At 46.0% G+C, this 15,382-nt stretch overlaps 2 protein-coding genes across 2 annotated transcripts; one reads left to right on the plus strand and one right to left on the minus strand.

Moving 5' to 3' along the window:
- Window positions 1-5,735: 5,735 nt before the first annotated feature.
- VC83_00377 (uncharacterized protein) lies at window positions 5,736-6,056 on the minus strand (the record flags this gene model as incomplete). Its single annotated transcript, XM_024464071.1, has 1 exon — window positions 5,736-6,056. The coding sequence occupies one exon, from the start codon at window positions 6,054-6,056 to the stop codon at window positions 5,736-5,738; it is 321 nt and encodes a 106-aa protein (XP_024328475.1).
- A 6,615-nt stretch (window positions 6,057-12,671) lies between these two features.
- On the plus strand, window positions 12,672-13,429 carry VC83_00378 (uncharacterized protein; the record flags this gene model as incomplete). Its single annotated transcript, XM_024464072.1, has 2 exons — window positions 12,672-12,914; window positions 12,962-13,429. The coding sequence occupies 2 exons, from the start codon at window positions 12,672-12,674 to the stop codon at window positions 13,427-13,429; spliced, it is 711 nt and encodes a 236-aa protein (XP_024328474.1).
- Window positions 13,430-15,382: the final 1,953 nt, after the last annotated feature.

Here is a 15,382-nt window from a genome sequence, read left to right on the forward strand (position 1 = left end):
TGCACTGAAGCTATGCCGATGCCTTTTCGAAGTCGGAATCAGATCGGATCCCTCCGCACCGCATATACGACCATAAGATACAGCTCGAAGCTCCTCTACCAAACGCCTTCTCCCCACTCTACCGACAAGGCACCGAAGAGCTTAAGGCTACCAAGCAATACCTGCTGGAAAACCTGGAAAAGGGATTCATCGTCAACAGCAACAGCCCCTTTGCGTCCCCTATCCTATTCGTAAAGAAAGCGGATGGCAAATTAAGATTTTGCATCGATTACCGGAAGTTAAATGGTCTCACCCGGAATGATCCCTACCCCATTCCGCGTATCGACGAACTACTAGGACGGGTGTCGAAAGCCAAAATCTTCACGAAGCTAGATATTAGACAATCCTTCCATCGTATACGAATGCACCCCGACTCAGAAGAGTACACTACCTTTCGGACTCGCTATGGAACATACAAATGCAAAGTGTTACCGTTTGGCCTGACGAACGGTCACGCAACCTATCAGCGGTATATGAACGATGTCCTAATGCAATATTTGGACGACTTCTGTACTGCCTACCTAGACAACATCCTAATCTACTCTGAGGACCCTACGGAACACGTAGACCATGTGCATAAGGTCCTACAGCATCTCGGAGAAGCTGGACTCCAAGCCGATTTGAACAAATGCGAGTTCGACGTCACCAGGACAAAATACTTGGGTTATGTTCTCACTACCTCTGGTGTCGAAGCGGACCCTGATAAAATCGAACCCCTTCGTAACTGGATCCGACCGACCACTGTTACGGGTGTGAAGTCCTACCTGGGATTCTGTGGCTTCTATAGACAATTCATTCGTAATTTTGGCAAAATAGCAAAGCCCCTCACCACCATCACTAGTCCATCGGAGCCGTTCCGGTGGACAGACGAATGTGAGGATGCGTTTGAGGAATTGTGATGACAATTTTTAGCGGTACAGGCACTTCACCACTTCAACCCCGAATTGCCTACGAAGCTGTAGACCGACTCCTCTGACAGAGTGGTAGCTGGTGTGCTGTCTCAAGAACACCCTGACAAGTGATGGTACCCTGTAAGCTTTTACAGTCATGTCCTATCTGGACATGAGATCAACTAGGAGATCCACGACAAGGAACTATTCGCAATAGTAAAGGCCTTTGGAAAATGGAGGCCCGAGTTGGCTTCGGTGCGCCACCGAGTTGACGTGTACACTGACCACCATTCGCTGGAATATTTCATGTGTACCAAGGTTCTCACCGCGAAGCAGGTTCGATGGATGGAGCTACTCTCCGACTTCAACTTCTGCATTACGTACACCGCGGGCAAGAATAACCAGAAGGCAGATATTCTGAGCTGAAGAGACCAGGACTTGGTAACGCAGCAGAAAGTCAAGCTTGATAGTAGGGCGAGGGTATTGTTAGGTCCAAGCAGCCTGCACCCCCGAATCAGCACCGAACTCGCCGAGAGCTACATAGCATCCATTAATTCGATGGACACCCCCAAGCCCCAGGTGCCCTTCAATTTAATAGAGGCGCTATGTGCGGACAATCCGAAGTCATTCACTGAGACTCGCACGAAACAACCCCTACCAGACGGATTCACGATGAACGACCTGCTCCTCCTGTACAAAGGCTACCTATGTGTGAATCGCCACACCGACCTATGTACAAACTGATCTGGGAAGCGCACAATCAAGTGTCGTCAGCACATCCAAGTGGCAGGAAAACCTACCAATTGCTCGCTCCAAAGTATCATTGGGTCAGGATGGAAGCGGACTGTTTGTGGTATGTACGAAACTGCGTGACATGCCAGCTTTCTCACACCAATGTCACTAAGCAACAAGGATTCCTACACCCACTACCCGTACCTGAATATCCTATGCAACACCTCACCATGGACTTCAAGGAGTTCCCAAGGGACAAGCACAGATACGATAGCATCTTAGTGTTTATGGACAGACTCGGAAAGAGTTTGGTGACCATACCTTGCTACAAAACCACAACTGCCCGGCACATGGCAACTTTTGGCAGGACTTCTGTCGAATTATCGGCGTTAAGGTTAAGCTGTCGACTGCCTATCATAAGCAGACCGATGGGCAGACGGAAATCATGAACCGATACATCGATCAGAGACTGAGGCCTTTCGTATCCCATTATCAGGATAACTGGAGCGAACTCATCCCCATAATGGACCGCATGCAAATGACACTCCCCCACGCATCCATTGGCATGACCCCCTACCGACTCAAGTACGGAACCGATCCACGTACGAGTTGGGATTGGAACACCCCGAAAAGCACGAACCCCCGGGAGACCCTAAACCGAGAGGAAGCCAAGGCGGTTGCAGACCAAATGCATACTGCATGGGTCCATGCAAAGGAAAACATGGCAAAGGCACAAGAGGAAATGTCTAAGCACGTGAATCGATGCTGAAGGGCCATCGACTGGGACATAGGAGATAGAGTGTACCTATCGACAAAAAATTTGAAGAACTCCCGCCCTAGCCGCAAGTTGGGCCAACAATGGGTCGGACCTTATACGGTGTTGGAACGGATTGGGCATGCGTTTCGATTGGAACTACCTACCGGTTCTCCAATACACGATGTGTTCTCACCAGACGTCCTCATGAAGGATCCGAACAACCCCCTACCGGGTCAGGATCTGCGTGAGCCTAGCAGCGAAGTGATAGACGGCGTAGAGGAATGGGAAGTGAAAAAGATCCTCGCCGTAAGGCTGTGCCGGAAGCAACTACAATACTGGGTTAGTTGGGTCGGATACGATCCGGACCCGGAGTGGTACCCAGCCTCAAACTTCATGAACTCTCCCCATAAACTCAGAGAGTTTCATACGGAATACCCAAATTTACCAGGTCCACCTCAAGAACTACTCGGAGGGGTTATGGCAGGGGTGAAGGGGAACGAACAAAACTACAATCACGGAGGGAAAGACAAAGCGGAAGAAACAGAGTCGTTACTGTCTGCGACTCTAAGCTAAAATACCCTCCGAGCCAGGGTGCACTCACCACCATAACTCTTGCGGGAGCCACCCATCCCAAACATCTCACCGGCATCGCAACAAGCGGCTACCACCATGAGAGATGAAGGGTCGAAGTGACCCCACGCGAAGGGCCAGGCCCGAGTCCCCTCCGACACAGGGTCTTTCCCCACCTAGGCCCCGTAGGCCGCCCTAACTTCCCCATCCTCCCCCTCTCTCCTTCCATCACCCCGAGTCGGAGCGACCGCGGGAGCGGCAGCAGTGGGCAGTTTGCCCACAGCAGCCACCAACTCCCCCAAGAGAGCAGGGACGCTCTCCTGTTCCGTCCGGAGACGGTGCAGCGATGACCGAATTTGCTGCCCAGAGTCAGCATTGAAACCACACCAAGTCACAAGGGGAAGGGGGTCTACTCACAGCCAGCCCCAAGTCGAGGGCAGTCCGAGTGGCGCGTGCCTCCTTGTAGAGGTCACCCTCCGCCTCAGAGCGGAACTTGGGCATGCTCTGGATGGCCAGGAGGGCCACCCAATTGGCCTCGGTGGCAGCGGCGACAACGTCAGCGGGGATGAGGGGGGTGGCCTCTTTGGCGGCCAGGAGGGCCGCAAACTCTACTTGATTGCTGCGTTGTGGAATAGTCTAAGCTACAACCCTTTGGCTCTGTTTTCTAAGAGAGTGTGTTGTCTTAGTAAAATCATCCCTTCCTTGGGTGGCTAGATTCTCACATCTGGTGCACCCACCATTACATCTGCCTTAACAACTGCTGCAAAGGTTTCTTCATAGTCAAGGCCTTCGATTTGCTGGAAGCGTCGAGCTACAAGTCATGCTTTATGTTTGTAGACTTCCCCATCTGCACCAAGTTTTTGTTTGAAAACCCATCGAGAAGTGAGTGGTTTCCTTCCTGCTGGGAGGTCGATAATTTCCCAGGTTTTGTTATCTTTGAGGCTTTGGATCTCAGCTTGGATAGCTTGAGTCCATAAGACTGCTTGCAGTGATCGCATAGCTTCAGCATATGACTTCAGTTCAATGGATTGCACCAACTGTATAGTATCAAGCATAGCATGTCTGCTTTTCTTAGTTGGTGGTGATGAACTATGGAGATTGTCATTCATTTTCGAGCGACGAATGAGAATGATGTTATCTTGGGACGAGAATGGTTCAGAGTCTGATAGCTCAGTAATAGTCCGTTTATGTTCCTGAGTAAGGGCTCTAGTTTGACTGTTGTCATCATCTGGCTGCAATCGAGTGATAGATGCTCCTGAATTTTGGTATGCTGCTTGGAGTCCCGACCAATGATTGTAGCATCCACTTAGTAGGCTGTCGCCCTCATAGTCATTATAGATCCAGATAGTAACTGAGTGATAAAGATCACTGCTAGGCGTGTTGATTTGAAGAGTCTCCCCCTGAGCAGTAATGTATCCAAGACGAAGATTGAGAGCGTGTGTGTTTGCCCAGTGATAAAGAATGGCACCTAACTGGTCGGCAGAAAAGTTTGAGGTGTTTGTTACTCCTGCACTAGTACTAGCTGCAAGGAGATCGGGATGTTGAAGTGTAGAGCGAAGGTCTTGTAGATTTTGTTGAGGTAATCCTGGGTACTGGGCGGCGATGCTTCGCTGCATAGCATAGAGTCCACATTCAAGTCCAGTACCAGGGGTGGAGATCATAGTATAGCCGTTTGGGAAGGCTATTTGAAATGGAGAGGTTGAGTCATTCGTTACCTGGGTTGGCAGATTGTGGCTAGGTCCTGTAAACGTCTTTCCTGGAACTAGGCCCCATCGTGCAAAGGCTTGCGTTGAGCCTGGTCGTGCAACTGTTGGAAGATAGGAGTATTTGTTATAATCCGGTCAGAGGACAGCCTGTACTCCTCCATCGGCTGTGTCCTTTATTTGATGGGTCCGAGTTGTGTAGGTCTCAGCAATACCTCCTGTACGAATGTAGGTGCAGAAGGTAGTTGTTAAATCTTTTGGGTGTAGTGCATTGCTTTTCACGCAGGTGAAACATTGCTTGTCTCCATTGCAGATTCGTTTTTGTGTAATGCATGTTCGACATTCTGAATTGCTCTCAGAGATGTTAAATACCTCTGGTTTGTCTTTATAGCGGCTTGTTGTAGAGTGTGTGACATGGTTGAGGCGTTTTACAAGTCCCTCTTGGTCAACATAGATACAATCTTTGCCTTTTCGTACGCATGCTTGGCATGGACGATTTGTGTCACAGAAGCTTCGTTTTGTGCATCCTCAACATTTTGGCTTAGCCTTAACTGCAGCAGTGTCATATTGAGGGATGCATTTGCGATTTCTAATGCATGTGTTGCATGGTGATTTGCCGTTACAGGCGCGCTGCATCCTCTTGCAGAACATGCATTTTTGATCGTCTTGGACACCTTTTCGGTAGGGAAGGGCATCTAGTGGGCATTTGACCTTACCGCTAGTTCTTGCCTTTGCACCAGTAAGGTCTGCATTGCATTTTCCTGATCGTTTAACACAGGCATTGCAGCGACTATCTGGTCCTTGAGGTTTACAACAGGGTTGATTTTGCTGATAGCAGAATCGACACAGATTTTCCTCTGGTGGTGCAATTTTCTTAACGTCGTTTCAATAGTGCTTTGGGATGTGTTTTGCTTGCGTCTCGGGAGTCTGATTAGAGAATCGCACAGAAGCCTTTTTGCATGGTGAACATGGTATGCCAACTTCGTCCCTATCACATCGTTTGCCATACTGAAAGCAGCAATCACACTGTGAGTTATCTGGTCATCACCATTTGGATTTTGGGAGAAGAGATGGGTCCTCATCAGTTGTCTCGTTTTTCCGTTCTAACAGAGGTTCTGTGTGTGAGGTGTCTTCAGCGATTGCAGCAGAGGCAAAATATTTTGAGACTTCGTTTTCAGATGCTGTGTCTTGATCGTCTTCCATTTGAGAGTGTTGAGAGGTGTCATTTTCAGACTCAGACTCTGTGTCTTCAGCTTGAGAGTATTGTAAGTATTGAGAGGCATCATTATGAAACTCTAAATCTTCTGTAGGAGAGTGTTGAGAGGCGTCATCAGCTGACTCTGTGCCTTTAGATTGAGATTCCATTTCTGTACTATTGTAAGAATTAGTGGGAAGAGGCAGTCGATCCTGAAATGACAGTTGGGCGTGGGGATCAGTAAGCCCTTCGCCATCATCAATACGAGCCACACCAACTCGGAAGACCTGATTCTTGTCTGGTGAGAATATTTTGTAGATGGATTCACTCTCACATCCTATGAAATATCCCAGCCATCCTCGCGGAATGTGTAGCTTTGGTTGACCCTGTCATCTCTCAGGAGGATAGGATACATATGTCTGACTATGTAAGGACACAGGGCACCCAGCTCACAGTAATAGCATATGAGAGTGCGAGTCAGAGGCTAAACGGATGCTATCCTATAGGTCTACTACGAAGGATACCAAAAAGATGAAGGGGGAACCCCGTTGAGTCTGTTTCCTTAAGTACCCGAAACGGGCACGACTCGGTTATCCCAACCCTAGCCCTGAACCTTCCATCGCAATAGGTCGGCATTGACCCTGAACCCTACACCCTTACCGTCCCCCACTATAGTGTAACTCGCTATGTGCTCCTCTACTGGTTTCATGCTTGTAGTGACCGTAATAGCTCTGAGGCAGGTTCTTCGAGTATCTAGGTAAGGCGGCATCCTTACAGACTACCCCAGATTCTCTCTCGAGCAAAAAATGGCTGGTTCTTATAGACAGCTTCCCATTAGACTGGCCACGGTCCGGTCCGGTCCGGTCTTTTAATGTTGAGTGAGGACTGTTTTACGGTCCAGTCTTTTTTTTTAGGACTGGACCTTGAGACAAAAAGACCGGACTGATAACATTCCGGTCTTTTTTTTAGAGTGTAGACTGTTTGCTAAAAGTTGAGGTCCCTTTAAAAGACCGGACTGATAATAGTCCAGTCTTTTTTTAGAGTGTGGACTGTTTGCGAAAATTGAGGACTGTTTAAAAGACTAGACCGTTCGGTCTTTCCTAAGAACAGTCTGGTCCAGTCCAGTCTTTTACATTATAAGTGGGGGCCACCACATGTCATCACATGATATGTTATTAGGAATAGCTTTAAGTGCAATCGAATATTAATAACGTTACTATTAAGCGTTACTGTACATGCATTTTGAGGTATAAGTTGAAAGTAGTATAACTATAATAGTTCCATTTACACACTGTTAAATAATCACGTGTGATTATATTTACACGTGATATTATATTTACAAGTGATATCATATTATTCAATTAAAATCGATCATAGAGTAACGTACATGTATAGCGAAAGCGCCAAACAAGCGAAAGCGCCAAAATTATCTACCCTCACGACAAACATTGCGATAAATCTACCACAACATTAGAAATCAATTGAAACTACTCGGAGTCCTCTTCCTCAGAGGTGTCTATTACAATCTGACACGTGCGCGCATTGTGCCCAGTCTCACCACACTTGCCACAGCGACGGGCACGGGTTTCTTCCCTTGGCTTCCGACCACGGCTTGCCCTTATTTCCTGCTCTACCTGCTGCACAACATCCCTCTCATCCTGTAGCTCTTGCGCCCCTTGTTGACTAAGTGATCCTCCTTGCTGTAGTCGTGTTTTCCTAGCTCTCCGGCGCTTGCTTAGTACTTCATTTGCCTGTCGTAGGTTTTGGTTCTCTCCCTTTAGCAGTGCTAATTGATGCATTATTTGCGATGCACCCTTTGTAAACTGGTCAACAGCTGCATAGATTGAGGTTGGAGAGGAGTTTTAATAAATGTAGACTGTGACATAGCTTCAATTGGGTTGTTTGGTGTCTGAGAAACCCAAGGTTGAGCAGTACCTGGGCGGGAGCTTGGAGGCGTTGGTGTCCTTAACTTAAGATCAAGTGTAGATATCACTCTCTCAGGGTCAAATGGAAGAAGCCCTGCCCCTCGGAACCCGCCTCAAATGTTACTTTCCGTCATTGTAGTGTTAAATGCAGCGTGGAAGGCAGGAAAGAAGTCATCCTTTGTAATATGAGAAATATGAGCCTGCATCATATCTTCAATTTGCCGACCATAGGCCTGCTTTAACGGGCCGAAACAGCCAACATCAAGTGGCTGGAGTAGATGAGAAGAGTGAGCAGGCATACAAAGCGTAATAATGTTGTGTTCCTTGCAGTACTCCTCAAACTCATCTGAGTGGTGGCTCTCATGACCATCAAGGACTAACAAGCGATAACCACCAACACTCCGGGCCTTTGTATGCTTCTCAAAGTGCTGAATCCAATCCATGCCTCTCTCGTTTGTAGTCCAGCCATTTTCAGTAACAGAAATCACCCAATCACTTGAAAATCCACTATTCTCATACCAAGATGTAAGGTGGTTTTTGCCTGCAACAATGATAAATGGTGGTACTGCCCAACCTTGAGAACTAACGCCTTGGATTACTGTAACCCATTCCCAATTACCAGGCTGTACCTTCTTTGCTTTTGCCCGCCCGTCTGAGCTTGTTACAACCATAGCAGTTGAGATAACGCCCATCATAAACCCAGTCTCATCAAAGTTGTAGATATCTGCTTCATCGATACCATATTTCGCAATTGTGTTACGCACAAGCTCAAACCAGCCATTAATAACTTCTGGATCTTCGCACTTAGCCCTCTGGTAGTCGTATTTGCGCTGAAAGCGTGTCTGGAGCTCTACACGCCGCTTAACAAAGTTTGAAGCCCAACGCGACCCAACGCGTGACGCGTCGCGTGTTGCAAGTAGTCGACTTGCCATATCTTCAACAACAGACAGCCGAGGAGGAAACCCTTTGGCAGCTAGGTCGAGTATATACTGAACAAGGACGGACTCCTCTAGGTTAGTTAATTTCCGTAAGTTGGCTTGGATATCGCGTCGTGAAGGTACACCTTCTAGACGACGACCTAGCTTGCGGTGGTCCACAGAATAGATCCTAGCAGCAACTCGAAGGCGTAACTTTGGGTCGCTTTGCATAGCCTGGATAGCTAGCACTAATTGGCTTTCATCGTTTTTATGGGGCATGTTTTGTTGTTGAGGAATTTAACATTTAGTTGGGGGGTTTGGTCACCGCATCATTTTGGCGCTTTCGCTTGTTTGGCGCTTTCGCTATACATGTACGTTAGTCAATTAGTTATGACTTATATTTGATATGAGTTTAATTAAGCATTAATAGCAGCTACTAATGTTACTATTAATTATTACTATAGTTTGATAAATATTATATGGTTAACGTGCATGTATAACGAAAGTGCCAAACAAGCGAAAGTGCCAAAATATCGCGACTACCCCATAAGAATTGCGATAAATCCACCACAACAATATAAATTAATTAAAACTACTCGGAGTCCTCTTCCTCAGACCTGTCTATTACAATCTGACAAGTGCGCGCATTGTGTCCAGTCTCACCACACTTGCCACAGCGACGTGCATGGGTTTCTTCCCTTGGCTTCCGACCACTAGTTGCCCTTATTTCTTGCTCTACTTGCTGCACAACGTCCCTCTCGTCCTGTAGCTCCTGTGCTACCTGTTGACTAAGTGATCCTCCTTGCTGTAGTCGTGTTTTATTAGCTCTCCGGCGCTTGCTTAGCACTTCATTTGCCTGTCGCAGGTTTTGGTTCTCTGCTTTTAACAATGCTAATTGATGCATTATTTGCGATGCACCCTTTGTAAACTGGTCAACAGCTGCATAGATTGAGGTTGGAGAGCTATTTTGATGATGCGCAATTCAGTTTTTAATGAAAGTAGACTGTGATACAGCTTCAGTTGGGTTATTTGGTGTCTGAGAAACCCATGGTTGAGCGGTGTTTGGGTGAGAGGTTGGAGGTGTTGGCGTCTTAAACCTAAGGTCAAGTGTAGATATTACACTCTCAGGGCTAAATGGAAGAAGCCCAGCACCTCGGAACCCTCCCTGAATATTGCTTTCTGTCATTGCAATGTTAAATGCAGCGTGGAAGGCAGGAAAGAAGTCATCCTTAGTAATGTGAATAATATGAGCCCGCATCATATCTTCAATTTGCCGACCATAAGCTCTCTTTAATGGGCCAAAACAGCCAACATCAAGTGGTTGGAGTATATGGGAAGAGTGAGCAGGCATACAAAGCGTAATAATGTTGTGTTCTTTGCAGTACTCCTCAAACTTGTCTGAGTGGTGGCTCTCATGACCATCAAGGACTAACAAGCGATAACCACCAACACTCCGGGGCTTTGTGTGCTTCTCAAAATGCTGAATCCAATCCATACCTCTCTCGTTTGTAGTCCAGCCATTTGCAGTAACAGCGATTACCCAATCTGCTGGAAATCCGCTATTCTCATACCAAGATGCAAGGTGGTTTTTACCTGCCACAATGACAAATGGCGGCACTGCCCAACCTTGAGAACTAACGCCTTGGATTACTGTAACCCATTCCCGATTGCCAGGCTGCACCTTTTTTGCCTTTGCCCGCCCATCTGAGCTCGTTACTACCGTTGCGCTTGAGATGATGCCCATCATAAACCCAGTCTCATCAAAGTTGTAGATATCTGCATTGTTGATGCCATACTTTAGAATTGTGTTCCATACAAGCTCAAACCAGCCACGAATGACTTCTGGATCTTCGCACTTAGCCCTCTGGTAGTCGTATTTTCGCTGGAAGCGTGTCCGGAGCTATACATGGCGCTTAACAAAGTTTGAAGCCCAACGTGACCCGACGCGTGGCGCGTCGCGTGTTGCAAGTAGTCGATTTGCCATATCTTCAACAATAGACAACTGAGGAGGGAACCCTTTAGCAGCTAAGTCAAGTATATACTGAACAAGAACTGATTCCTCTAGGTTACTTAATTTCTGTAAGTTGGCTTGGATATTGCGTCGTGAAGGTATGCCTTGTAAATGGTGACGTAGCTTGCGGTGGTCTACGGAATAGATCCTAGCTGCAACTCGAAGGCGCAAATTTGGGTCGCTTTGCATAGCTTGGATATCTAGCACTAATTTGCTTTCATCATTTTTATGGCGCATGTTTTGTTGTGGAGGAATTTAACATTTAGTTGGGGGGGTTGGTCACCGCATGATTTTGGCACTTTCGCTTGTTTGGCACTTTCGTTATACATGCACGTTACGTTAATTTAATAGTTATTAATTAATATAGTTAACATTTGCATAACAGTTATAGTATAATGAACTTCAGTTTCATCATAAATTATGTAATTAAGCGTTACTGTTTACTGTCACGACTGAAATACTAAAGACAGGTTGTGAAATCATCAATTGACTATTTATACAAGAACACACTAATTTATCTAATGCTGCGAGAATTGGCGAACCAGGACACAAGCTGCATATCCTTGTTCTGGATGGTGATACGCTTGGCGTGGATGGCGCACATGTTGGCCCCTTCGCACTATTAGTATAGTTTTTGTAGGTGTTCATAGAGACAGCTTACCTTCGAAGTATGACACAAGTTGGGCCTCAGCGGCCTCTTGGAGGGCACAGATGGCAGTAGACTGGAAGCGGAGGTCTGACATGAAGCTTTGCGCAACTTCACGAACAAGACGCTGGAATGGGAGTTTGGGGAGGATGAGGGCGGCCGACCTCTGGTAGTGTCGGATCTCGGCGACGATCCGTTCTTTCATATAAGTTAGTAGTGTGAACAATATTCTATTAGAAAAGAATAGCATACTGTTGACAGAAGCCTTGCTCAAAGGAGGGACAGGGCGAGGGGCTTGTTGTGGGAAGTTGGAGCCAGGGTGATCCCGCTCCCAGTTCCTTTTCTGGGCATTGTAGCCCCAGATCTTTTCTTGGTGGGCTCGGCGCGCAGTCTTGTGAATATCGACTGTTTGTTGAGTTAGTAACCTTGTATTGCTTGTAGGGTAGGGTGGAATACTTACCGTGGCGCTCAGGCTTTTGCTTGGTGCGAGCCATGGTACAGATGTGAGCGAGAGCGATATCTAAAACATGTTAATTTGCCATATTGTAGCAATTTGGCGTTACTGCTGGGCGTTACTGTAGTTGTAACGCCCAAAGAACAAAAGGGGTAAACTTACAAAGGTTGGTGACAGAAAGAAAAATTGCTAGAACTTGTATATTAGTAAAATAAACACAATACCGTTACTCTACAGCATTACTGTAGGGTTAAATCAAATGTAAAGAAGATTGAACTTACCAATGTTGCCAGACGCGTTATCTCAGAATTGTTGTAGAAGTTAGGATCGAATTCGAAGTAAGGGCGCTTAAGTGTTGTTGCAAACAAAAAAAACTCCGTTTCTTGTTCCAAATCCGGACATGTCAATAACAAATAATAGTACGAGTAAGTTAGCAAAGAAACCACCCTTACATTTGATTACCTCTGATTATTAACTTTCTTTTAGATTTCCAAATTTATTGACTATACCGACCCCGACCAATAAGTAGTTGCGCCCCTACTTTCAAAAGACGTCCGCCTTGTTAGCACATTGAAGTACTCTCAAAACAGTATAATCAAAGCCAGTGCTAACAGTAACACCCTATAGTAACGCTCATCAGCTCCAAATTGCCTCTAACGCAACTTTACCATGTTGTCTCCAGCCACTGTGAAGTCATATGAGGAGAGATGCGCGGAAGTCATTGCAGCTACTGCCCACACCATTGAGCTCGCTCAGAATGCGGACTGACAGGTATAACAATCCTACCATCCTGAGATATCAATTGTTCTAGAGCTGATAGCAAAGCTAGGCTATGAGCCGTGCACGCCGTACCCGCCAGGGTAAAGATGACTGGGAGGGCCTTACGGCCAATGAACAAGCTGCCGTGTTAGCTACAACGCAGCAGGATATCGTGGACAGGCGCACCGCTCGTGGTATTGACGCCAATTCCCGCCTCACAGCCGCTATTAATGATGAGAGTGCGGCTATTGCGGCCATTAATGCAGAGGAGCTGGAGGAGAAGTTGAAGGCCCTACCAAAGGGCGAAGGCAAAGCTGTAAGTAATAGCTAAAACATGACGATACTATCTAACATAATGGTTAGACTGGCAAGACATCGACTAGCGACAGCGGTGAAGAAAATACCTTAAAGGATATCTGGGCCAGCAACATGGTCCCAGTCATTGAGCGCTGGGAGCGCAATATTGCCCTTGCTGGCAACATCCTTATGCCCGAACTCTCAAGGAAGGAGATTGAAGAGTTTGCTGGGGGGGTTAGCAACCCTGATAATATCAAAGAGTTCGTGAAGCAGTGGGAGAATAACAGCAATGCTGATGTTGAAGATGGGCTGGTAGATTTTGATGATGATGGTGAAGAAGTGGAGGTGGTTATATCAGAGGATGAGGAAGACGATGATGAGGACGAGGATAGCCTCAACGGCTTCATAGTCGGGGTTCGTGTAGAGGAGGAGGAGGAGGTGGAGGAGGAGGTGGAGGAGGAGGAGGAGGAGGAGGTGGAGGAGGAGGAGGAGGAGGAAGAAGAGGAGGAGGAGGAGAAGGAGGAGGAGGAGTAAATTCACGTCGTATACTGTACTATAGTATACTAAACCAATGGAGTTTTTGTGGTTACTGAATTCCATTTTGAGATCTTCTGCCGTTACTATCTGCCGTTACTATCTAATAAAACTATTTGTCAGTACTCCGAATAGTGACTACTGTACTCATAGTAACGGCCAGCAGTAACGGAAGAGAGCCCAAAAGCAAAAAGTCAGCATGCTTCTACTCCTCGGCTGAGCCAAGGAACACAGTCTGACCAATTAACAGTCAAACGCCTATTTTGCAATTCCAATTCATATTACACTAGCTAGGATATACAGATCTGCATCCAATAAAAATAAGGGCTACTACTCATCATCTCGGTTACACGTAGGCTACAGTAACGGCCAGCAGTAATGGAAGAGAGCCCAAAAGCAAAAAGCCAGCATGCTTCTACTCCTCGGCTGAGCCAAGGAATACAGCCCGGCCAATTAACAATCAAATGTCGGTTATACAGTTTAACTTTATATTATGCTACATAGGAAATATAATCGATCTGTATCTACTTAGGGTTATACACACTGCTCATTATCTTGTTATATGCTGTAGCAACAGCTAATAGTACTAGATATAGCTTCAGACTTTGAAATAAGATAGGGCTAATGTAGAAAATTGTTAAGCCAATGAAACCAAATTGCTGATTTTGTAATTTAAAACTCGTAAGCGTTACTCTCTAGTGTTATGGTAAACCTAATTAGAGCTAGACAAAATTGTTTAACTCCATAATACTATGTTCAACTAACACAAAATAGGAATAGCAAAGAGTAACGGCAATGACTAACGGCAAAGAGTAACGACAAAGAGTTCAAATTCTTGTATTCTGTACTACCATTTGTTCTGTTGCAAAAGACTATGAAGAAATGGCCGTCCTTCCAAAAGGCCTCACTTGACATTCATCATTCGTCTGATTGACCTACACTCCAACTACAGTACATTTTCTCTATCCTCTTAACAACATGTCGAGCCCAAGCCCATTTACAATGATGAATCAGTCACAATTTGAGCATCCGCTTACCTCTGACACTGAGGATATCAACTCGCCTTTCGAGCCAGCACTTATCTTCTCCCAAGATGATGTACTGAGTGGAATTGAAGCTCCTCTTGATGAACTTCTTGAAAAACTACCCAAGTCTCCTAATAATCGATATGTTATATGGAAGGAGGATACCGCTAACGAATGGCATCAATGGTGGACTGCGAAGATTTCAAACAACATCAATCGAGAGATATTCCGACATATGGTTTGGACAAGGTCGAAGAGGTCCTTAATATGGACTCAATTCTACCAAGGAGCTGAGGTCCGAACTGGCAATCCTAAGGTACTATGTCAGTTGTGTTGGAGGGCTTTTGCACACCCTAAGCTTCGACAAGGTGGGAGTAGCACATCTACTTTAACCCGACACACCAAATCTGGCGCTTGTAGTAGAAAGGATAGATCGCAAACTCATTTACACTTAGTAAGTTATCTATCCAGTGGTCTAGAGTAACGTTCTAGAGTAACGCTAATGACCTTCTTTAGCTGCCGCGTGCGCATTTGGAAAGGAATACCATACAGCCTTTCACACATACAGCATGGCGAGAGCAGTTGATTATAGCCATAATTTCATCAAGCCTCCCTTTTCGAATAGTGGAGAACAAGGAGGTGCGAAAGGTTCTAAACATGTTGAAACCCGACCTGGAAATTCCACACCGGACAGTTATACGCAAAGAATTAACAATGCAATTTAACAACGTCATGGAGAAGCTACTATTGGATTTACCGCCTATGGCAAAGGTTTCAATTGCCCTTGATGGATGGCAAAGTCCGTTCAAATTAGCATTCTTAGCAATTACTGTGTATTATATCACTGACGATTGGCAATGGAGAGAGGTGAGCAGATTATAACTTATATAATAATATATTAACTTACTAACATACATCTTATAGTGTC

The sequence above is a fragment of the Pseudogymnoascus destructans genome, assembly GCF_001641265.1.
Source record: "Pseudogymnoascus destructans isolate 20631-21 unplaced genomic scaffold scaffold_1, whole genome shotgun sequence".
Taxonomy (NCBI): Eukaryota; Fungi; Ascomycota; class Leotiomycetes; order Thelebolales; family Thelebolaceae; genus Pseudogymnoascus; species Pseudogymnoascus destructans.